This window comes from Coregonus clupeaformis, chromosome 36 (genome assembly GCF_020615455.1).
Source record: "Coregonus clupeaformis isolate EN_2021a chromosome 36, ASM2061545v1, whole genome shotgun sequence".
NCBI classification, from domain to species: Eukaryota; Metazoa; Chordata; class Actinopteri; order Salmoniformes; family Salmonidae; genus Coregonus; species Coregonus clupeaformis.
Genome location: NC_059227.1, coordinates 13,508,585 through 13,532,680, shown reverse-complemented (window position 1 = coordinate 13,532,680; position 24,096 = coordinate 13,508,585). Strand labels below are relative to the sequence as shown.

Below are 24,096 nucleotides of genomic sequence, written 5' to 3'. Positions count from 1 at the left end.
GTTTGTTAAGTCAATTGACACTGCTGGTTCTGCGCACACTGCCCTACCCTATGCTTTGACGTCTTTCTCCCCTCTTTCTCCAGATGAAATCTTGCGACTTGTGACGGCCGGCCGCCCAACAACCTGCCCGCTTGACCCTATCCCCTCCTCTCTTCTCCAGACCATCTCCGGTGACCTTCTCCCTTACCTCACCTCGCTCATCAACTCATCCTTGACCGCTGGCTATGTCCCTTCCGTCTTCAAGAGAGCGAGAGTTGCACCCCTTCTCAAAAAACCAACACTCGATCCCTCCGATGTCAACAACTACAGACCAGTATCCCTTCTTTTTTTCTCTCCAAAACTCTTGAGCGTGCCGTCTTTAGCCAACTCTCTTGCTATCTCTCTCAGAATGACCTTCTTGATCCAAACCAGTCAGGTTTCAAGACTGGTCATTCAACTGAGACTGCTCTTCTCTGTGTCACGGAGGCTCTCCGCACTGCTAAAGCTAACTCTCTCTCCTCTGCTCTTGTCCTTCTAGACCTGTCTGCTGCCTTTGATACTGTGAACCATCAGATCCTCCTCTCCACCCTCTCCGAGTTGGGCATCTCCGGCGCGGCTCACTCTTGGATTGCGTCCTACCTGACCGGTCGCTCCTACCAAGTGGCGTGGCGAGAATCTGTCTCCGCACCATGTGCTCTCACCACTGGTGTCCCCCAGGGCTCAGTTCTAGGCCCTCTCCTATTCTCGCTATACACCAAGTCACTTGGCTCTGTCATATCCTCACATGGCCTCTCCTATCATTGCTACGCAGACGACACACAATTAATATTCTCCTTTCCCCCTTCTGAAAACCAGGTGGCGAATCGCATCTCTGTCTGGCAGACATATCAGTGTGGATGACAGATCACCACCTCAAGCTGAACCTCGGCAAGACGGAGCTGCTCTTCCTCCCGGGGAAGGACTGCCCGTTCCATGATCTCGCCATCACGGTTGACAACTCCGTTGTGTCCTCCTCCCAGAGTGCGAAGAGCCTTGGCGTGACCCTGGACAACACCCTGTCGTTCTCCGCTAACATCAAGGTGGTGACACGATCCTGTAGGTTCATGCTCTACAACATTCGGAGAGGACGACCCTGCCTTACACAGGAAGCGGCACAGGTCCTAATCCAGGCACTTGTCATCTCCCGTCTGGATTACTGCAACTCGCTGTTGGCTGGGCTCCCTGCCTGTGCCATTAAACCCCTACAACTCATCCAGAATGCCGCAGCCCGACTGGTGTTCAACCTTCCCAAGTTCTCTCACGTCACCCCGCTCCTCCGCACACTCCACTGGCTTCCAGTTGAAGCTCGAATCTGCTACAAGACCATGGTGCTTGCCTACGGAGCTGTGAGGGGAACGGCACCTCCGTACCTTCAGGCTCTGATCAGTCCCTACACCCAAACGAGGGCATTGCGTTCATCCACCTCTGGCCTGCTGGCCCCCCTACCTCTGCGGAAGCACAGTTCCCGCTCAGCCCAGTCAAAACTGTTCGCTGCTCTGGCACCCCAATGGTGGAACAAGCTCCCTCACGACGCCAGGACAGCGGAGTCACGCACCACCTTCCGGAGACACTTGAAACCCCACCTCTTTAAGGAATACCTGGGAGAGGATAAAGTAATCCTTCTACCCCCCCTTACCCCACCCCAAAGAAAAAAAGAAAAAATAAATATTGTAAAGTGGTTATCCCACTGGCTATAAGGTGAATGCACCAATTTGTATGTCGCTCTGGATAAGAGCATCTGCTAAATGACGTAAATGGAAATGGAAAATGGAAAATCTCATGTGCGCTGGCCAGTTACAGTGCCTAGTGAAAGTCTACACCCCTTGCACAGTTTTCACTATCTACACAACCTTCTCTACATTTTCGAAGTGAAAGAAACATCATTTAGAACATTTTCTCCATTAATTAAAAATAACAAACGAAAATGTCTTGATTGCATATGTCTTCACACCCCAGAGTTAATACTTGGCAGCAATTACAGGTGTGAATCATTTTTAATAAGATTCTGCCAACTTTACACAACTCTTAGGGCAACATACTTCCATTGTTTTTGTCAAAATTGCTCAAACTCAGTTTATTTGGTTGGGAATCATTGATGGACAGCAATATTCAAACCTTGTCTCTGATTTTCAAGCAGATTCAAGTCAGGACTGAAACTGGACCACACAGGAACACTCAACACCTCTTGGAAAGCCATTCTGGTGTGTCTTTGGCATACATATTTGTGTAATTGTCTGGCTGAGAAATAAAAGTATATCCCAGGGTTAGGTATTCAGAAGATTGAGGCAGGTTTTTCTCTAACTTTTTACCTGGGCTTTGCTCCTTTCATATTTAGTTTGATCCTGACAAACTACCCAGTCCCTGCCGGTGACAAGCATGCCCATAACATTATGCTGCCACCCACCACAGTACTTAGAAATATTATACAGAGATTCGACAATAGAGAGTTCCCAGAGTGATTCTCCCCCTAATTATTTCACCCCTGGACGTCACGCCACTGGAACCAGGGGCAACTCAGGACAGAACACTCTCAGTGAGAATGTGTCCCCAAGGTGCCACAACAGACTGATGGACTAGAAGAGCTGCATCTCATTGGGCTACTCACACAAGCTAGCTCAATTAGCTCCCTGGTGTGTTTAGAACGGCACAGCGGCTTCCGGTGCATTGACACACATCCAAACTCAAGGAGCAGATGTGGCTAACTATGAATTAAATTTGTCAAAACTATCAAAATGCGTGCACAGAATTTGAAAACTACAGTAATGCTCTGGTGAATTATAAAAATAAATAATTGTAAAGTGTGTTTTCACAAAGCATAAACACTGCGAAGCTGACATTAGCTAGTTAGCCTTCCCATAAACTTTAATTGATTATGACAATTATGAAGATGTCGACCATCATGATGATGATGATGATGATGATGATGAGGATGATGACAACAACAATCATGATAATGATAATTATGTTTTTATTCTGTGCAGGTATTAGATGCGTTGCTAAGCCACCTTCAGGAGACTCTGGAGTTGGCCACATCGAGAGGAGAAGGGCCAGGACCCGAGAGCAAGGTACGTACCCCAGTCTGTGGTCTGCTGCTCTGGGCCTGTATCCACAAAATGTCTCAGAGTAGGAATGCTGATCTAGGATCTGTTCATATAATCTTATTAATCATGATTTAAATGGCAAAACTGATCCTAGATCAGCACTCCTACTCTGAGCGGCTTTGTGGATACTTACCCACGTCTAGTATTCTTTGTGAATGAGCTAACCCCCTCTGCTGGTTGGTTCTGTGTGGTGCAGCTATCGTATATAAAGATGGATACCTGCACACGATTGAATGCTCCTACAGTTTTATTCAACGTTTGTGTGGCTACCTATTTTCCAGACTTTTTGTACCCTGAACCTATAAGTTGCGCGTACACTACTGTTTATCTCATAGAATCTGTTTTTTCACTACTTATTTTTTAATAACCTATGTCCCACTCTCCTCTCATACTCTCTTCATCACTCTCTCTAATGTTTCACTCTGTGTTGTTTCGTTCGTTTTATCTTTCCTCTCTTCTCTGTCATCACTCTGGCGATGTTTCTGTATCTCAATCTCTTTTTTGACACTTATCTCTGTGCCTCCCTCCCTCTCTCCCCCTGCCCCCTCTCTACTCACTCTATTTCTCCACCCTCTGGCAATGTCTGTACCTCTCTCACCATATTATTTTAAAACTCTTATCTACACACGTCCATCTCTTTCTCTCTCCCTCCTCTTCTCCCTTTGTCTACCTCACCTCCTCGCTGTCTTATCTCTCTCCTTCCCCTCTCAACCTCACCCCTCTTTTTTATACTATCTTTGTGCCTCCGCCTTCCTCCATTCCCTTCTACATTTCTCTCTCCCACCTCTCTCCCCTCCCTCCCAATGGTGGGTCCAGCAGGCGAACGTCCCCGACCTGGTCCCGGCGCTGGCGGCGGCCGAGCAGAAGGCTGCCTTGTCGCTCCGCTGGCGGGTGCATGAGAGACTGCTGCAACGCTACGCCTGCCTGCCCCGCGTTGTCTCCGCTGACCAGATCTACTTCCGCTTCCTGCAGAGGATGTTCGCCATCGTCACCACCAACGTGAGACTAGTACACCTAGGGAGAATCTAATGGGACAAACTCACATTGAATGACCTAATTGGTTATAGTTAGGGTTTGGGTTAAGCTCAGGGTTAGAGTTATGGCTGGCATGCCAGTCACATCCTTTATACATAATGTAGCTACACACATACGTTGATGAACTAGCCTGAGACCTGAGTAACCTTGCCTAAGACTTGTGTTAGCTCCCTGAGGCAATGCCTAAGCTTCAGCTCAATGGCCTTACACATTCTTACATTGTAAAGTGTACAGACGACTCGGGTACTTTCTATTCTTCCCAACGAAAAACACAATGTTACATTGTAAAACGATGTGTTAATCTCTGGTATTAGATTAGTTGATGTAGGATATAACTTTATTCAACTATCCCACAATGGATAGAAAAGATAGAAACTATAAAATGGAAATCCTACATTGTGTTAACAGCAGGCTGAGGATACATCCCAAGTGGCACCCTACTCCCTTCATAGTGCATCACTACTTTTGACCAGAGCCTATGGGCACTGGTCAAAAGTAGTGCACTGTCAAGGGAATAGGCTGCCATTTGGTACACACGCTCTGTCTCTGCTCACTAAGTGTGTCCACTCCATGTTGTTGCCAGAACGTTCTCCCAGTCCAGAGAGAGGCGGCCAGGACGCTGTGTATGTTCCTACGCTACAACCGCAAGCAGGAGCAGCGGCAAGAGATCATCGGCAAAGTGCTGCAAGGTCTGTGTCTGTCTATCTGTCTGTCTATACATCTATCTATTTTGTTTGCTGACAGTGTTGACAAATATAAACAATACAATACAGACATCTATATGGAAAAAGTGTTTTCACAGGTGCCAGTAGTACACAACCTGTGCCATGATAGGTTTTTTAAACAAATGGCTCCCAATTCCCCAACGGTTTTACCTAGAATAAAATAGAAGATTCCTAATGTTTCGCGCAAACGTGGCCGTTTTTGTGACTTTTGTAATGTAATGTATATCCTGCCTCCTCCCCCTTCCCTCCCCCCTCCTTTCCAGAGCTTGCTCAGGGCAGAAGTTACTGGAACAGGCTTCGCTACCTGGACCTGTGTGAGATTGCCATGGAGCTGTTCTCCAAGGCCTACTTCTGCAAACACTTCCTCATCCAGGCCCTGGAGCTGGTCAATGACCCCGTAGCCAACGTCAGGTACTGGATTCAGTAATTAATAAGTTACTTAAGGGGACAAACGGGTTCAAACAACAAACGTCTGTCCCGACTCTTTTTTTGGTGAACATCTGAGGGATGGGGATGGAGAAATGTAACCACTCTCAAATTCATGGATGTAGTTATGGATTCATGGACGTCATCCATTTAACCATGTTTTGAGGCTATACAGGATTTGTTTATAATTAAATTGTTCACAAATAATGGAGTGAAACAAGCTTATATTTTGGGTTCCGTTGGGGTACGACAGTTGAACTAAGCTCATGAGGCATTTATAAGTTACTGTATATTCTTCAAGAGTAAATGGCTATATATAATGATATATACATATTTATAAGTCAAACCCAATCCCAGATTGCTCCTTTAATTCCTTAATTTGATTTTTAGAGTGCTTTTCCAGATGCTTTACTTCATATGGGGACACCTCACTTCATCCATCATCAATGGCATCCATTTCTAGGCAGCCATTTCTTGTAAGCTCACCACACGTCCGCTTGTACGTTTGCTCTCGTGGTGGAACGTCTAACGTCGCGGGCTGTTGTAGGCAATGGATGAAAGATGATCTTAGTACTATGAAGCTTTAGAGAAATTCATCCTCTGAGTATGCCATGTATATTGACCAGGGGCATGTTCAGGAAGCACTCCCTTGCAAAACGTTTTGCAACAGAAAATGAAAATCTGCATTCTTATTGGACACACTCAGGTTGTGCCCTCCCCGTTAGATTTTTTTCTCCTGTTTTGTGCCTAATGAACATGACCCAGGTATAAGCTGTGCCACATGCTGCCCAGGCTGAGGTCCACCATCAGGCTGCCTGCAGACAAACACCTCCTGCAACAGCTGGAGTTCTGTGTCCGCAAGCTACTCTGTCGGGAGAAGGACAAGGATGTGGTTGCCACCGTTCGCAAGGTGAGGGAGGGAAGGGTGGGTGGATGGATGGATGTGAGTAGTGTCTAATTTTGTGGGGATCTGTTGCCTAACATTACTGAGTATTATTTCAATCAAATGGAAAGTATTCAGACCCCATGACTCTTTCCAAATTTGGTTACGTTACATCCTTATTCTAAAATTGATTTTAAAATATGTTTCCCTAATCAATCTACACACAATTCCCCATAATGACAAAGCAAAAACAGTTTTTTACACATTTTTACAAACGTATTAAAAATGAAAAACTGAAATACCTTATTTACATAAGTATTCAGACCCTTTGCTATGAGACTCGAAATTGAGCTCAGTTGCATCCTGTTTCAATTGGTCATCCTTGAGATGTATTGACGAGAAAACAACAACAATTTAATCCATTTTAGAATAAGGCTGTAACATAACAAAATATGGACAAATTCAAGGGGTCTGAATACTTTCCGAATGCACTGTATATAATCTCCTAACAAGATTGAGGCCATACATGTCTTACTTGTGTGTGCGTGCGTGTGTATTTAGATTTTTTTCTTTTTTCAGACCGTGCTGGAATTGGACAAAATGGACATCACAGAACCTGTAAGTAACCCCTTACTTTCTTCACTCTTAGAAAACTTAAAGAATGGTGATGTAGCAAATAGCAATCTTATAGGCATGAGTGAATTGCTTCGCCCCACAGCCAAGATGCTTAGCTAGGCAGCTAAAGTTGCTCACAGTTAGTTAGCAACCGTTTCTACACTCTTTTGCTAGGTACCATAACGCTGTCGTTTCAAAAACATCTCTCCAAAAATGACGAGGTGTCTCCAGTTGTATTTACATTTGTATTTATTGTATTTATTTTACATGTATTTATATGGTGGGCAGCAGGTAGCCTAGCAGTTAGACCCTAGCGGTTAGCGCATTGGGCCAGTAACCGAAAGGTCGCTGGTTCGAATACCCAAGCCAACAAGGTGAAAAATCTGTCGACATGACCTTGAGCAAGGTACTTAAGCCTAATTTGCTCCAGGCGCGCCGTACTACTATGGCTGACCCTGTAAAACAACACATTTCACTGCACCTATCCGGTGTGTGACTATATATCTAAAATGGATTAAATAAAGAATGTTCCTCATCAATCTACACACAATACCCCATAATGACAAAGCAAAAACAGGTTTTTAGAAATTTTTGCAAAAACTAAAAACAGATACCTTATTTACATCAGTATTCAAACCGTTTGCTATGAGACTTGAAATTTAGCTCAGATGTATCCTGTTTCCATTGATCATCCTTCAGATGTTTCTACAACTAGATTGGAGTCCACCTGTAGTAAATTCAATTGATTTGACATGATTTGGAAAGGCACACCTGTCTATATAAGGTCCCACAGTTGACAGTGCGGGTCAGAGCAAAAACCAAGCCATGAGGTCAAAGGAATCATCCATAGAGCGAGGCACAGATCTGGGGAAGGTTACCCAAAGATTTCTGCAGCATTGAAGGTCCCCAAGGACACAGTGGCCTACATCATTCTTAAATGGAAGAAGTTTGGAACCACCAAGACTCTTCCAAGAGCTGGCCGCCCAGCCAAACTGAGCAATCAAGGGAGAAGGGCCTTGGTCAGGGAGGTGACCAAGAACCCGATGGTCACTGACAGAGCTCCAGAGTTCCTCTGTGGAGATGGGCAAACCTTCCAGAAGGATAACCATCTCTGAAGCACTCCACCCATCAGGCCTTTATGGTAAAGTGGCCAGACAGAAGCCACTCCTCAGTAAAAGGCACATGACAGCCCGCTTGGGGTTTGCCAAAAGGCACCTAAAGACTCTCAGACCATGAAAAATAAGATTCTCTGGTCTGATGAAACCAAGATTGAACTATTTGGCCTGAATACAAAGCATCACGTCTAGAAGAAACCTGGCACCATCCCTACGGTGAAGCATGGTGGTGGCAGCATCATGCTGTGGGGATGTTTCTCAGCGGCAGGGACTGGGAGACTAAAGATGCAGGATCGAGGTAAAGATGAACGGAGAAAAGTTTGGGATGAGTCGGATGGCAGAGTGAAGGAAAAGCAGCCAACAAGTACTCATCAAGTACTTCAAGACTGTTGGAAAAGCATTCGAGGTGAAGTTGGTTGAGAGAATGCCAAGAGTGTGCAAAGCTGTCATCAAGGCAAAGGCTGGCTATTTGAAGAATCTCAAACACTTTTTTGGTTACTACATGATTCCATATCTGTTATTTCATAGTTATGATTACTTCACTGTTTTTCTACAATGTAGAAAATAGTAAACATAAAGAAAAACCCTTGAATGAGTAGGTGTACTAAAACCTTTGACCGGTAGTGTATATAAATATATATTTACAAAAAATATATATGGGGGATTGGAAATGATGTAGACAATTACATTGATGGGAACCACAATCTATCTGCAATATTAAAGCTGATCTACCCCCTAATTAAACAAAATAATCTCAACAAACCATTTCTGTATGGACCTCGCTTTGTGCACGGGCACATTGTCATGCTGAAACAGGAACAGGCCTTCCCTAAACTGTTGCCACAAAATTGGAAGCACAGAATCGTCTAGAATGTCATTGTATTCTGTAGCGTTAATATTTCCCTTCACTGGAAGGGGCCAGTGAACTTTACAGTTGGCACTATGCATTGGGTCAGGTAGCGTTCTCCTGGCATCTGCCAAACCCAGATTTGTCCGTCGGACTGCCAGATGGTGAAGTGTGATTAATCACTCCAGAGAACGTGTTTCCACTGCACCCGAGTTCAATGGCGGCGAGCTTTACACCACTCCAGCCGACGCTTGGTATTGCGCATGGTGATCTTAGACTTATGTGCGGCTGCTTGGCCATGGAATCCCATTTCATGAAGCTCCCGACTAACAGTTATTGTGCTGACGTTGCTTCCAGAGGCAGTTTGGAACTCGGTAGTGAATGTTGCAACCGACGACAGACAATTTTTACGCGCTTCAGCACTCGCCTCTGGAAGCAACGCTTCAGCACTGTGAGTGTGCAAAGCTGTCATCAAGGCAAAAGGTGGCTATTTGAAGAATCTCAAATAAAAATATATTTTGATTTGTTTAACACTTTTTTGGTTACTACATGATTCCATATGTGTTGTTTCATAGTTGTGATGTCTTCACTATTATTATACAATGTAGAAAATAGTACACATTTTTAAAAAAGACGAATGAGTAGGTGTGTCCAAACTTTTGACTGGTATTGTGTGTGTGTGTGTGTGTATATGTATATATAACATTTAATCATGCATATACTCTTTCTATAAACATACATCTTTATTATCCCTAATGGTTGCCTTCTATTGTTACATGATTGAAGTGCTAGCACAGGTCTGATTGAATACAGTCTAATATGTACTTTTCCATTTTAGTACCATAAGAGACACGAGAGAGATCTACTAGACCAGAAGAAAGAGAAGGAAGAGACACTACTACTGGAGATGGTGAGGGATTTGTATAAAAATAAAAATAACTCCCACACAAACGATTTTGCCAATCGTGTGGCGGGAGTTATTTTTATACAGTGTAGATTTTGGGGCAGTAACTCGTAGCACCACACACAAGATAAGCTTCTTCTAAAGATGGTGAGGGATTTGACACCATCCTGTCAATACCGTGCACTATGTCATTAAACACCGCCTTGTTCTTGTTATTTGTAGCACCAATATTTTATAAGCTCCCTTAATGCGTACAGCACTGTCAGTTTATTATTAGTGGAAAATAGAACAAGCAAACATGCGTCTTTGTTCAAAACAATATAGTTTTCTTTTCTTTTTCATACTCGTGCATATATTTGCATGAATTAACCTTTTCAAAGAGTCTATTTTCAGTTCTTTCTTCAGAAAGCTTTTTTGACTCTCTTTATTTATAAAGAGATGGCTTGATGTTATGTTATTCAATTCCTCTAGCACCATGCTCTAGTCCAGTGGTATTCAAACTTTTTCAGCGGGGACCCTATTTTTTCAGCTAGAATTTCTGCGAACCCTATTATTTTTGGCAAGAATTTCTCACAACCCCACCCTAAATCTTATGACACAACCTTAACATCAGTAAATCAACAAATAACCTTCAATTATTACATTTTCTAAATAAAAGCAAACCAATAAATACGCTTATTCAATACAATTTTATTTTTCAAATATGTTTGTATATTGTCCCATACAGTATTGTGTACTCTTATTTTTTGGTTCCCCCAAAAATACAATACTTTGAAAAAAACTGCTTTAGTGTATAGCCTATTCCTTTGTCTTCTGAGGCACTATAGCATTTGGTATTTTCTTTAGCTTCAAGTCAATGAAAGAATACTCAACTTTATCATGTGTGTGTGTCCCATGGGTATTTATTCCTGATTGTTGTGATACTTTATTTTGTCACAATTCTTAGTTGTAAATATAGCAGCAAGGAAGGGGTCTTTTGAAGGGGATAGATGGGCTTGGTTGTACAAGGCACAATACGTTTGGAAAGAAGAAACATTACAAACGTCAACATATAAAACAATATTTACCTATAACCTAAGGTTATTAGTAACCTATAATCTTATTAGCATTGTGTTTGCTAGTAAAGAGTGGTGCAGTAGCTAGCTAGTTAACTATAAATAAATATAATATTAATACAGTATAATAAATAGTTGGCCCCACCATTAGCCAAGTTAGTTCGATAGCTAACTAAAGCTATTTACAGTTAGTTAGCAACTGCGTCAACACTATTTTGCTAGCTACCATAACGCTGTTGTCAAAACATGCCCTCAAAGATGACGAGTATGTCATAGTTGTGTTTACATTTTACAGATTGTAATAACTGCCGTTGTTTCTTTTTTTAACCCTTCGAGTCGCTTCTCTCGTCCACCACAGGAACAGCTAGAGCGACAACAGAGCGAAGCCAAGCTCACCAGTGAAAAACACACTGAAAAGAAACGTACGTTCCCACACACATCACACATCTGCTTTGAGATTTTTACTAATATATTATAGATAATACACAGATCTCAAATGCATTGAGACAAATGGTACCCTGTGACATGTTGTGACTGTGTGGGTGGCTGTGTTGGCAGGGAGGGACAGTAAGACAGGTTTGTCAGGGACCAAGGGCCTGTCTGGATCCACGTCCGGGGCCACTTTGTCCACCTCCTCCGGTAAGACTGGGAATCAATCAATATCTTAATTTTTCCAATTGGGAAATTTGTCAACGTGGGAGAGAGAAACACTGGCAACACCTTTATACTAATAAGCATTCATCAACTATTTATGAACAACTAATACATTTGTATTTTATTATTTGTAAAACACACATTTTTGAAGATTTCATTTATTATAATGTGTTACCAAAACACTTCCTTGACCATGGATAGAAATGTATATGCCATTCTAGCGTAACTGTAAGGGGTTTCGATAACTCTGTTCCAACAGCACACAGCAACAGTAGCAGATTGTTGCACAAAGAGTGCAAAGAGCTTTCAACTCACAATGAATCAAGACAAAAAACATATGACCCAAAAAGATATCCTGTTCAACTTGGTCGAGATAGTGTTTGATGATGGTGATGATGAATCTACAGGTAAAGAGTTGAGGAAGGCCAAACTGGCACGGAGTCGGTCGCTTAGCAGCCATCCTACTACACCCAAGATGGCTAATCCGGACAAAACTCTGTAAGTAGTAACCTGCCCAACCATACCCCTAACCCAAAACATCACTATATCATTTTGCTGAAATATATTTTGATATAATATATTTAATCAAACATAAATGTATGGATATATATTTTTTAGAAATACTCTTTATAGGAACAGCTATGCTTTTCAATTGTTACTTTAAGAAAATAAATCTTGCACACACACACACACGTTCCAGTAACATTTTATATTGGTGGGACCACGTATACGTTTTAGCCACTTGTTATTGCAAACCTAGTCTTGACACGTTCTTCCATCTTGGTTTTCCTCCCCAGAAAGGTCAAGGATTCAGGAAGCTGTCCTGGAAAAGGGAAGAACTCTATGCTTCCTATGAATGGTAATCAAGTAATCCTATTATAGTGCAGCTATCATCCTATTTTAGTGCAACTCATCCTATTTTAGTGTAGCTCCCCAGCTAGCACATTTGGTTTCAGATTGGTTCCGGGAACGAAGCACTCAATTTCCTGACTGGTAAAACAAAAAACAAAAAAGTACATTCTGAGAACAAAAGCAAACATTCCAGACTGTTCTGGGACATTTGTTTTTAGGTTGCATGGAGGTTCTGAGAACGTTTTACTCTAGTTACTTTAACGTTTTTCCAGGGAGATTTTATTGACACTCTGAGAACGGAAATTATAGGTTATTTGAAATAACATTCTGAGAACATTCTCTACATGTTGTAAAGGTAATGGTTATTACTGAACATTTTCTTAAAACTAAGAACAAAATGTAAAGGTTATTTAGAAGTTTTTTTAACTTTCACTGAATAAAATTTTTATTTTGGGTTAACGTTTTGTTTAACTCCAAGCACACAGAAATTAATTTGCTTAGGCATTAATCATATGAACACATACATTTTTTTATTCTGACACGGCATCAGTGAGATTCGAGCCTATGATCTTATCTTCTCTATCCATGGAATTAGTCCACTGCGCCACCAGGTTGGCGCCAGCGTGCCATGTTTTTTTACGCATACAAAGCTGTTCATTTTTGTCTATTCACTCATTAAGATCAGGTGTGGCCAATTAGTGGGTGCGGCCAACACACCTGAACACTCTTAACAAGATATACTGTAGGATAGAGTTTTGTTGAGGCTGAGAAAAGGAATGTTTTTGTTTTTAAATAACATTCTTAGAACATTCTCTGAAAGTTACTAAAGTTTTCTTGTGAAAATGAATAATGCCCTTTTAGTGTAAGAGCTGTTTGAAATACTGTTTTGGTGGGATGGAGTTTTGGCCTGCCTGGTGACATCACCAGGAATAAATAATTCCAAACCTCTGCCAATAACAATTCCTTTTTTGGGGTTTTCCCCTCCCATCTCAGACCACTCCCAGACAGTCCTAACAAAATTATTGCTTGAGAAATTGCTCTTTGCTAAGAAACTACTTTTGTTTCTTTTTGACCATTTTAATTGAAAACAATCACAGTAAGGTTACCCAAAAATGATTTGAAATTGAGATATTGGACCTTTAAAGTTTGATGTTAATGTGTAGAATTTCATTTTTTTATAACATTCACCGAATATTGGCAAGAACTGACATAAAATATACATTCTCTGAACGTTCTGAGAACATTGCTTAAGTCACACAATTTTTTTGAATGTTCCCAGAATATGAGATTAAACATGGGAACTTTTAGTGGAATGTTCTGTGGTAGTACTGAAATTCCCACAGAAGAGCGTTGTTTCTTAAAGTTCTCTGAACAATTTGAGAACATTACTTAAAATAGAACCATGAAGAAACCAGTAGGAAACGTTATGCTGAAGTACTGACATTTCCACAGAAACATTCCCTCAGAAGAACATTGTTTTTTAAAAGTTCTCTGAACTTTTTGAGAACATTCCCAATGTCAAACCATTTGGAGAACGTTCCTAGAATATTACAAAAAATGTAATTAAATGTAACCATGTGTGAACCTTTAGGAAACGTTCTGTTAAAGTAATGAAACATCCCCAAAAAATATTTTGGGGACATGTTTCAAAACCAAGCAACTATCCTGCAACATTCCCAAAAGGTTGTGGGAAGGTTGTATGCAAACTAACCATAGAACAACTATGCTCTTACCAAGCTCTAAGAAACATATGGTTCTAAGAACGTTTTGTGGTAGCTGGGTCATCCTTTTAAGTGCAACTCATTCTATTTTAGTGCAACTCATCTGATTTTAGTGCCAATGAACACAACTCCTTGATAACCATTTGCAAACCTCAAGCGGTATGCTGTCCACATTCCAGCCCATCACATTATAAGCATGAGGAGAAATATACAGATCTCAATACCAAATTAAGGGAAAAGATCAGCCCTATCTAATTTTTGGAGTGAACTACCCCTACATACATACATATATACATACACACACAGGTGACCTTCCAAACCCCTGAGTTGGAGACCCCTGGAGCATTTGCTCGCTTCCTGTCAATGAAATTAGCATAAATAAATACATATTTTAGATCAAACTTTCCACTCTGTCACTTCCTAAGGTCACCTCAACACTTCGTCTGTCACATCATCCATCACCTCATCACTTCCTGTGTGTGTTGCAGCGGACGAGGCACTGCGGTCGCACCACTTCAGCGTGGCGGCAGCGTCGTCAGTGCTGTCCCAGACCCCCTCGGCTTCCTCCATGCCCGTCCTGATCCGCAGCAACACCACAAACACCCTGGTGGACCACCCGCACCAACACCAGCACCGCAGCAGCACCCTGGACCACCGCACCACCAACGGGGGCAAGGACACCCAGTCCAGAAAACTCTCCATGTGGGTCCTCTCTCAGCACTCACCGTCCTCCGTCCAATTCCAATAACCCTATTTTACTATGGCATCACCGTGTGAAAAACTGTGTGCCAGCCAGGGAAGTATTTACTAGGAACCAAACAGACCAAACGGGAGGTGGCTACCTGAACTTGTCCAATATGAAACTCTGGTTTTCGTTGCAAAACGTTTTTCTACGGTGTGAACTAATGCATACACCCCAGGTTCAATAGGAGACGTAAGTTCATCAAGTTCAGATATCTGCACTCACACCTATAGCTTGTTGGCTCCTATCAAATTCCTTGTGGAATCCACAATAATACCAAATCCTAACCAAATTGTTGATACAAATGTTTACACAGTAAATGGATTTTGGAAATTGCAATATACACCATCCCACACCTATGCATTATTTTACCTCTGAGTACACAAATTATGTCAGTGACTTTTTGCATTGACACAATCAAAACCAACTTGAACGGTATATCTTTCAACGTGACTGCTTTGATTAGTCTTAAGTGACTTTTTGGAACTGTAGTGAAGCAAACTTTCCAATCCCAATGAATACACCCCAGGTTCCAAATAGTAGAGAGTTGCTACTACTTAGCAAGAGAGACATTCCTGTGAACAACTTAACTCTGAGGAAAGAGATAAAACATTAAATGAATGCATTTTAGAATCAGAGTTGGGACAAAACTGTTCACTTTTAGAATTTGATGATGCTAAAAAGCTAACTTGCAACTGTTTTACCCCCCTTATACAGCTGTTGTTTACACAGTGATGTAATTGTGAAATAGGGTTACTCCAAGTCCACCCCCTACAGCCTCTGGTCTAGTCAACCCTCTAGGCCAGTGGTCACTAAGCCTGGTCCAAGGAGAGACCCATATGGGTTACAGGCTTTTGTTCTAGCCCAACACTAACAAACCTGATTCGCCTAATCAAGTGGTTGGCTTTGGGGATAAGTTAAAGCAGGTGTGTAGGTGCTGGGCTGGAGAAAAAGCCTACAAAGTACTCTGTGGGTCCCCAGGACCAGCATAGGAGAGCACCGCCCTAGAGAGCTACAAGGTGGACAGGCTTTTGTTCCAGCACTGACACGCCTGATTCACCTGATCAAGGGTACCTTGGATGAGCAGTTGATTAGTAGAATCAGGTGTGCCAGTGCTGTGCTGGACCTAACGTCTATATATGCACCCTTTAGCTCTCCAGGACCATAATTGGTGACCACTGCCCCTTGGCGCTTGTGTAGATCTGAAAGGATGGGATAGGTGTAAGCAATATGGCGATAATTTCAACCTACCCAGTCACAGGGCAAGATTAATCTGTTTTCGTATTGCTAATGCTAACACCCAATTTATCCATTTCGATGTACATGAAAGGGTAGGGGGGCTAAGCATTGACTTTGAATACAATAACCATCATCTTCCACCAAGTCCACTATACAGATGCATCATAAAACAAGGCAAAACAAACCTTTACATTACATGGGCATTATTTCAGGTTTAGTAGTATAAGTTTATTAGGAATAACTTTAACTTAAGTGATTACTATGTACTGGGTATATAATTGATATAAGTACAGGCAGGTAACAGCACTTACCACACCCAATTATGTTTTCCAAGGCAAAAGTGAGCGCAAAGACAAACAAGTGAGGGCAAACGTGGTAAGTACTGCACATCAGCATGTTCTTAGAAAGCAGGATAAATATATGGGTTATTCCAATGGTACTGTAGTTCCTCTGGTCTAAAGCCTATGTAATGTAAAGTGTGGCCTAAAAGAATGTCGTGCCTTACTGCAGTTAGTCAGTTATTACCAGGGTTGTGTTCATTAGGCACCAAATGGGGGGAAAGTCGGACTGAAACAGGGATGTACTACCTGGACTTTTTGTTTATGTTGAAAAAAATGTGCTTGCCCTAATGAACATGACTCTGTTGAACTGTAGTCTTTTTGGATGATTACACAATCCCAACGATTCTGTCAATGCATGTTCAGATATCTGCACGCGCACCTATAGTTTGTTGGCTTCTTTATGTTTTCTACGCTTTATGATACACTTTGAGTGAATCCACACAAATAGCAAATCCAAACCAAAATGGTAAATGCATTTTGGAAATTGCAATAGACACCATCCGACATCTATGCATTGTTTTACTTCTGATGAGTACACAAATTGTCAGTGACTTTTTTGGAACTGCATTGAAACAATCAAAACAAACTTCAACGGCATATCTTTCAATGTAACTTCTTTGATATCAGTCTAAATTACTTTTTGGAACTGCAGTGTAGCGAACCTTCCAATCCCAAATCCACCCATGCCCAGTACCCTCAGTACTTGTGTAGATACTTTTGTATATATAGTGTATGTGGACACCCCTTCAAATTAGTGGATTCTGCTATTTCAGCCACATCCGTTGCTGACAGGTGTATAAAATTGAGCACACAGCCATGATATCTCCGTAGACAAACATTGGCAGTAGAATGGCCTTAATGAAGAGCTCAGTGACTTTCAACGTGGCAGCATCATAGGATGCCACCTTTCCAACAAGTCAGTTTGTCAAATTTCTGCCCTGCTAGAGCTGCCCCGGTCAACTGTAAGTGATGTTATTGTGAAGTGGAAACGTCTAGGAGCAACAACGGCTCAGCCGCAAAGTGGTAGGCCACACAAGCTCACAGAATGGGACCGGTGAGTGCTGAAGCACGTAAAAATCATCTGTCCTTGTTTGCAACATTCACTACCGAGTTCCAAACTGCCTCTGGAAGCAACGTCAGCACAATAACTGTTAGTCGGGAGCTTCATGAAATGGGATTCCATGGCCGAGCAGCCGCACATAAGTCTAAGATCACCATGCACAATACCAAGCGTCAGCTGGAGTGGTGTAAAGCTCGCCGCCATTGAACTCTGTTGCAGTGGAAACACATTCTCTGGAGTGATGAATCACACTTCACCATCTGGCAGTCCGACGGACGAATCTGGGTTTGGCAGATGCCAGGAGAACGATACCTGACCCAATGCATAGTGCCAACTGTAAAGTTCACTGGCCCCTTCCAGTGAAGGGAAATCTTAACGCTACAGAATACAATGACATTCTAGACGATTCTGTGCTTCCAATTTTGTGGCAACAGTTTGGGGAAGGCCCTTTCCTGTTTCAGCATGACAATGTGCCCGTGCACAAAGCGAGGTCCATACAGAAATGGTTTGTTGAGATTATTTTGTTTAATTAGGGGGTAGATCAGCTTTACATTGTAGAATAATAGTGAAGAAATCAAAACTAGGAAATAACACATATGGAATCATGTAGTAACCAAAAAAGTGTTATATTTGAGATTCTTCAAATAGCCACCCTTTGCCTTGATGACAGCTTTGCACACTCTTGGCATTCTCTCAACCAGCTTCACCTGGAATGCTTTTCCAACAGTCTTGAAGGAGTTCCCACATATGCTGAGCACTTGTTGGCTGTTTTTCCTTCACTCTGCCGTCCGTCTCATCCCAATCCATCTCAATTTGGTTGAGGTCGGGGGATTGTGGAGGCCAGGTCATCTGATGCAGCACTCCATCACTCTCCTTCTTGGTAAAATAGCCCTTACACAGCCTGGAGGTGGGTTGGGTCATTGTCCTGTTGAAAAACAAATGATAGTCTCACTAAGCCCAAACCAGATGGGATGGCGTATCGCTGCAGAATGATGTGGTAGCCATGCTGGTTAAGTGTGCCTTAAATTCTAAATAAATCACAGACAGTGTCACCAGCAAAGCACCCCCACACCATAACACCTCCTCCTCCATGCTTTACGGTGGGAAATACACATGCGGAGATCATCCGTTCACCCACACCACGTCTCACAAATCTCCAATTTGGACTACAGACCAAAGGACAGATTTCCACCGTTCTAATGTCCATTGCTCGTGTTTCTTGGCCCAAGCAAGTCTCTTCTTATTATTGGTGTCCTTTAGTAGTGGTTTCTTTGCAGCAATTCGACCATGAAGGCCTGATTCACACAGTCTCCTCTGAACAGTTGATGTTGAGATGTGTCTGTTACTTGATTTCTGAGGCTGGTAACTCTAATGAACTTATCCTCTGCAGCAAAGGTAACTCTGGGTCTTCCATTCCTGTGGTGGTCCTCATGAGAGCCAGTTTCATCATAGCGCTTGATGGTTTTTGCAACTGCACTTTAAGAAACTTTCAAAGTTCTTGAAATGTTCCGTATTGACTGACCTTCATGTCTTAAAGTAATGATGGACTGTCGTTTCTCTTTGCTTATTTGATCTGTTCTTGCCATAATATGGACTTGGTGTTTTATGAAATAGGGCTATCTTCTGTATTCCCCCCCTACCTTGTCACAACACAACTGATTGGCTCAAACGCATTAAGAAGGAAAGAAATTCCACAAATTAACTTTTAAGAAGGCACACCTGTTAATTGAAATGCATTCCAGGTGACTACCTCATGAAGCAAATGCCAAGAGAATGCCAAGAGTGTGCAAAGCTGTCATCAAGGCAAAGGGTGGCTATTTGAAGAATCTCAAATATAAAATATATTTTGATTTGTTTAACGCTTTTTTGGATACTACATGAGTTTTGATGTCTTCACTATTATTCTACAATGTAGAAAATAGTAAAAATAAAGAAAAACCCTTGAATGAGTAGGTGTTCTAAAACTTTTTACCGGTAGAGTATATATACAGTGGGGAAAAAAAGTATTTAGTCAGCCACCAATTGTGCAAGTTCTCCCACTTAAAAAGATGAGAGGCCTGTAATTTTCATCATAGGTACACGTCAACTATGACAGACAAATTGAGGGAAAAAAATCCAGAAAATCACATTGTAGGATTTTTAATGAATTTATTTGCAAATTATGGTGGAAAATAAGTATTTGGTCACCTACAAACAAGCAAGATTTCTGGCTCTCACAGACCTGTAACTTCTTCTTTAAGAGGCTACTCTGTCCTCCACTCGTTACCTGTATTAATGGCACCTGTTTGAACTTGTTATCAGTATAAAAGACACCTGTCCACAACCTCAAACAGTCACACTCCAAACTCCACTATGGCCAAGACCAAAGAGCTGTCAAAGGACAACAGAAACAAAATTGTAGACCTGCACCAGGCTGGGAAGATTGAATCTGCAATAGGTAAGCAGCTTGGTTTGAAGAAATCAACTGTGGGAGCAATTATTAGGAAATGGAAGACATACAAGACCACTGATAATCTCCCTCGATCTGGGGCTCCACGCAAGATCTCACCCCGTGGGGTCAAAATGATCACAAGAACGGTGAGCAAAAATCCCAGAACCACACGGGGGGACCTAGTGAATGACCTGCAGAGAGCTGGGACCAAAGTAACAAAGCCTACCATCAGTAACACACTAGGCCGCCAGGGACTCAAATCCTGCAGTGCCAGACGTGTCCCCCTGCTTAAGCCAGTACATATCCAGGCCTGTCTGAAGTTTGCTAGAGTGCATTTGGATGATCCAGAAGAGGATTGGGAGAATGTCATATGGTCAGATGAAACCAAAATATAACTTTTTGGTAAAAACTCAACTCGTCGTGTTTGGAGGACAAAGAATGCTGAGTTGCATCCAAAGAACACCATACCTACTGTGAAGCATGGGGGTGGAAACATCATGCTTTGGGGCTGTTTTTCTGCAAAGGGACCAGGACGACTGATCTGTGTAAAGGAAAGAATGAATGGGGCCATGTATCATGAGATTTTGAGTGAAAACCTCCTTCCATCAGCAAGAGCATTGAAGATGAAACGTGGCTGGGTCTTTCAGCATGACAATGATCCCAAACACACCGCCCGGGCAACGAAGGAGTGGCTTCGTAAGAAGCATTTCAAGGTCCTGGAGTGGCCTAGCCAGTCTCCAGATCTCAACCCCATAGAAAATCTTTGGAGGGAGTTGAAAGTCTGTGTTGCCCAGCGACAGCCCCAAAACATCATTGCTCTAGAGGAGATCTGCATGGAGGAATGGGCCAAAATACCAGCAACAGTGTGTGAAAACCTTGTGAAGACTTACAGAAAACATTTGACCTGTGTCATTGCCAACAAAGGGTATATAACAAAGTATTGAGAAACGTTTGTTATTGACCAAATACTTATTTTCCACCATAATTTGCAAATAAATTCATTACAAATCCTACAATGTGATTTTCTGGATTTTTTTCCAAATTTTGTCTGTCATAGTTGACGTGTACCTATGATGAAAATTACAGGCCTCTCTCATCTTTTTAAGTGGGAGAACTTGCACAATTGGTGGCTGACTAAATACTTTTTTTCCCCACTGTATATTGATTTTATATATTTTCCTTTATTATTTTCCCCTAACCCTACCACCCCTCCCCTAATTGGAGAAAACTAATGGACAACAACTTCCACTTCAAGCTTATACAGTGCATTCGAGAAGTATTCAGACCCCTTGACTTTTTCCACATTTCGTTACATGACAGCCTTATTCTAAAGTAGATTTGTTTTTTTCCCCTCATCAATCTACACACAATACCCCATAATGACAAAGCAAAAACAGGTTTTTTGTCATTTTTGCACATTTATAAAAATTACAAACTGAAATATAACATTTACATAAGTATTCAGACCCTTTACGCAATACTTTGTTGAAGCACCTTTAGCAGAGATTACAGCCTCGAGTCTTCTTGGGTATGACGCTACAAGGTTGGCACACCGGTATTTGGGGAGTTTCTCCCATTCTTTTCTGCAGATCCTCTCAAGCTCTGTCAGGTTGGATGGTGAGCGTCGCTGCAGAGCTATTTTCGGGTCTCTCCAGAGATGTTAGATCGGGTTCAATTCCGGGCTCTGGATGGGCCACTCAAGGACATTCAGAGACTTGTCCCGAAGCCACTCCTGCGTTGTCTTGGCTGTGTGCTTAGTGTCGTTGTCCTGTTGGAAGGTGAACCTTCGCCCCAGTCCTGAGAGTTCTGGAGCAGGTTTTCATGAAGGATCTCTCTGTACTTTGCTCCGTCCATCTTTCCCTCGATGCTGACTAGTCTCGCAGTCCCTGCCGCTGAAAAACATCCCCACAGTATGATGCTGCCAACACCATGCTTCACCGTAGGGATGGTGCCAGGTTAACTCCAGATGTGGCGCTTGGCATTCAGGCCAAAGAGTTCAATCTTGGTTTCATCAGACCAGAGAATCTTGTTTCTCATGGTCTGAGAGTCCTTTAGGTGCCTTTTGGCAAACTCCAAGCGGGCTGTCATGTGTCTTTTACTGAGGAGTGGCTTCCATCTGGCCACTACCATAAAGGCCTGATTGGTGGAGTGTTGCAGAGATGGTTGTCCTTCTAGAAGGTTCTCCCATCTCCACAGAGGAACTCTGGAGCTCTGTCAGAGTGACCATCGGGTTCTTGGTCACCTCCCTGACCAAGGCCCTTCTCCCCCGATTGCTCAGTTTGGCCGGGTGGCCAGCTCTATGAAGAGTCTTGGTGGTTCCAGACTTCTTCCATTTGGAGGCCACTGTGTTCTTGGGGACCTTCAATGCTGCAGACATTTTTTGGTACCCTTCCCCAGATCTGTGCCTCGACACAATCTTGTCTCTTGTTTTTTGTTTTTTCTCTGACATGCACTGTCAACCGTTGGACCTTATATAGACAGGCATGTGCCTTTCCAAATCATGTCCAATCAATTGAATGTACCACAGGTGGACTCCAATCAAGTTGTAGAAACATCTCAAGGATGATAAATGGAAACAGGATGCACCTGAGATACATTTTGGTCTGAATACTTATGTAAATAAGGTATTTCTGTTTGGGTTTTTTAAATACATTTGCAACAATTTCAAACCTGTTTTTGTTTTGTCATTATGGGGTATTGTGTGTAGATTGTTGAGGGAGAAAATTAATTTAATAAATTTTAGAATAAGGCTGTAACGTAACAAAATGTGGAAAAAGTCAAGGGGTCTGAATACTTTCCGAGTGCACTGTACATACTATATACATTTTACGGACACAGTGTATTTTACAATAGTTATCTTTTGTTTGTTTTTAATCCCATCCTTCAGCTACTTTCAACCCCTTCCATCTACCTCTGAAGACCATCCAGTTTTGATTTATATTTGCCATATATTTTTAACTGTGCTGTTTCACAAAGTTCTGAACCTATATACATTTTACGGACACAGTATATTTTACATGAGTTATCTTTTGTTTGTTTTTAGTCCCACCCTTCAGCTCCACTCAACCCCTCCCATCTATCTCTGAACACCATCCAGTTTAGATTTCTAGTTGCCATATATTTTTTTTACTTGGCTGTGATGTTTCACAACGTTCTGAACCTTTCTATTCGCATAGTTTCTACAATTGTAAATTAAAGATAATTTTTTTTGCTAAAAGTATTGTTATATTATTGATCGATTGACTATTACTTTTCAAATCACCCAGCAGTCCTATTTGCAGAGTTAGCTCCAGGTAAATGTTGAAATTCTTCAGCCATTCCTGAACCTGCGACCAAAAACAAGCTACATATGGACAGTACCAAAACAAATGATCTAATTATTCTGTCTCTTTGCAGCAAAATCTGGAGAGCTGGAATGGTTGTATCCCCCATATATATAAAATTCAATTGGTTGCAAGTATTTTGTATAATAATTTAAATTGAAAAATCCAAAGTTTTGAATCCGGCGTCGTTTTGTGTATCAGTTCATAAACCATGTGCCATGGAATCGGTACAATGAAAATCTCTTCCCAACTATTTTGCAATCTGTATGGTGTGGAAGAACTTGACTGGCCTGCACAGAGCCCTGACCTCAACCCCATCGAACACCTTTGGAAAGAATTGGAGCGGCGACTGTGAGCCAGGCCTAATCGCCCAACATCAGTGCCCAACCTTACTAATGCTCGTGGCTGAATGGTAGCAAGTCCCCGCAGCAAAGTTCCAAAATCTAGTGGAAAGCCTTCCCAGAAGAGTGGAGGCTGTTATAGCAGTGAAGGGCGGACCAACTCCATATTAATGCCCATGATTTTGGAATGAGATGTTCGACGAGCAGGTGTCCACATACTTTTGGTCATGTAGTGTATGAAAGGATTGGGTGGGTACAAGTAGTGTATGAAAGGATTGGGTGGGTACAAGCAACCCCCAGGGTTGTGGGTTCGATTCCCACGGGGGGCCAGTATAAAAAAAAAAAATGTGTTCACTAACTGTAAGTCGCTCTGGATAAGAGCGTCTGCTAAATGACGTAAATGTAAATGTAATGGTAGCTCCATCTTACCATTTGATTGGCCAGGTGGAATTTGTACCATATCGCTTACACCTCATCCTCTCAGCTTTAACACCCCTGATTCGAATAATCAATCAGAACCTGCACTCATACCAGCCCTTCCCAGGAAAAATTGCCCATCTGTTATGTAGGGGTGGGAGCTAGGGGTCGATTTGCGATAGGTCACTCCTTGTTTACTAGTTATTAACTTGTTTACCCAATGCTTACCTGCACCTCCTGTACTCTGTTTT

The 24,096-nt window shown here is 42.2% G+C and overlaps 1 protein-coding gene across 9 annotated transcripts in view; it reads left to right on the top strand.

The window, feature by feature from the left end:
• The window catches only part of ppp4r4 (protein phosphatase 4, regulatory subunit 4), a 137,840-nt gene that overhangs the window by 113,036 nt on the left and 708 nt on the right, over nucleotides 1–24,096 (top strand). For 6 of the 9 annotated variants that reach the window (XM_041865028.2, XM_041865029.2, XM_041865027.2 and 3 more), the window contains 12 exons: nucleotides 3,000–3,083; nucleotides 3,936–4,118; nucleotides 4,738–4,843; nucleotides 5,143–5,290; nucleotides 6,071–6,215; nucleotides 6,768–6,806; nucleotides 9,604–9,675; nucleotides 11,083–11,146; nucleotides 11,283–11,363; nucleotides 11,786–11,876; nucleotides 12,176–12,237; nucleotides 14,377–14,653. In XM_041865028.2, coding sequence (XP_041720962.2) covers nucleotides 3,000–3,083; nucleotides 3,936–4,118; nucleotides 4,738–4,843; nucleotides 5,143–5,290; nucleotides 6,071–6,215; nucleotides 6,768–6,806; nucleotides 9,604–9,675; nucleotides 11,083–11,146; nucleotides 11,283–11,363; nucleotides 11,786–11,876; nucleotides 12,176–12,237; nucleotides 14,377–14,653 — 1,352 coding nt within the window. The remainder of the gene's footprint in view (nucleotides 1–2,999; nucleotides 3,084–3,935; nucleotides 4,119–4,737; nucleotides 4,844–5,142; nucleotides 5,291–6,070; nucleotides 6,216–6,767; nucleotides 6,807–9,603; nucleotides 9,676–11,082; nucleotides 11,147–11,282; nucleotides 11,364–11,785; nucleotides 11,877–12,175; nucleotides 12,238–14,376; nucleotides 14,654–24,096) is intronic. The other 3 variants (XM_041865030.2, XM_041865031.2, XM_041865033.2) reach the window with 3 other exon arrangements.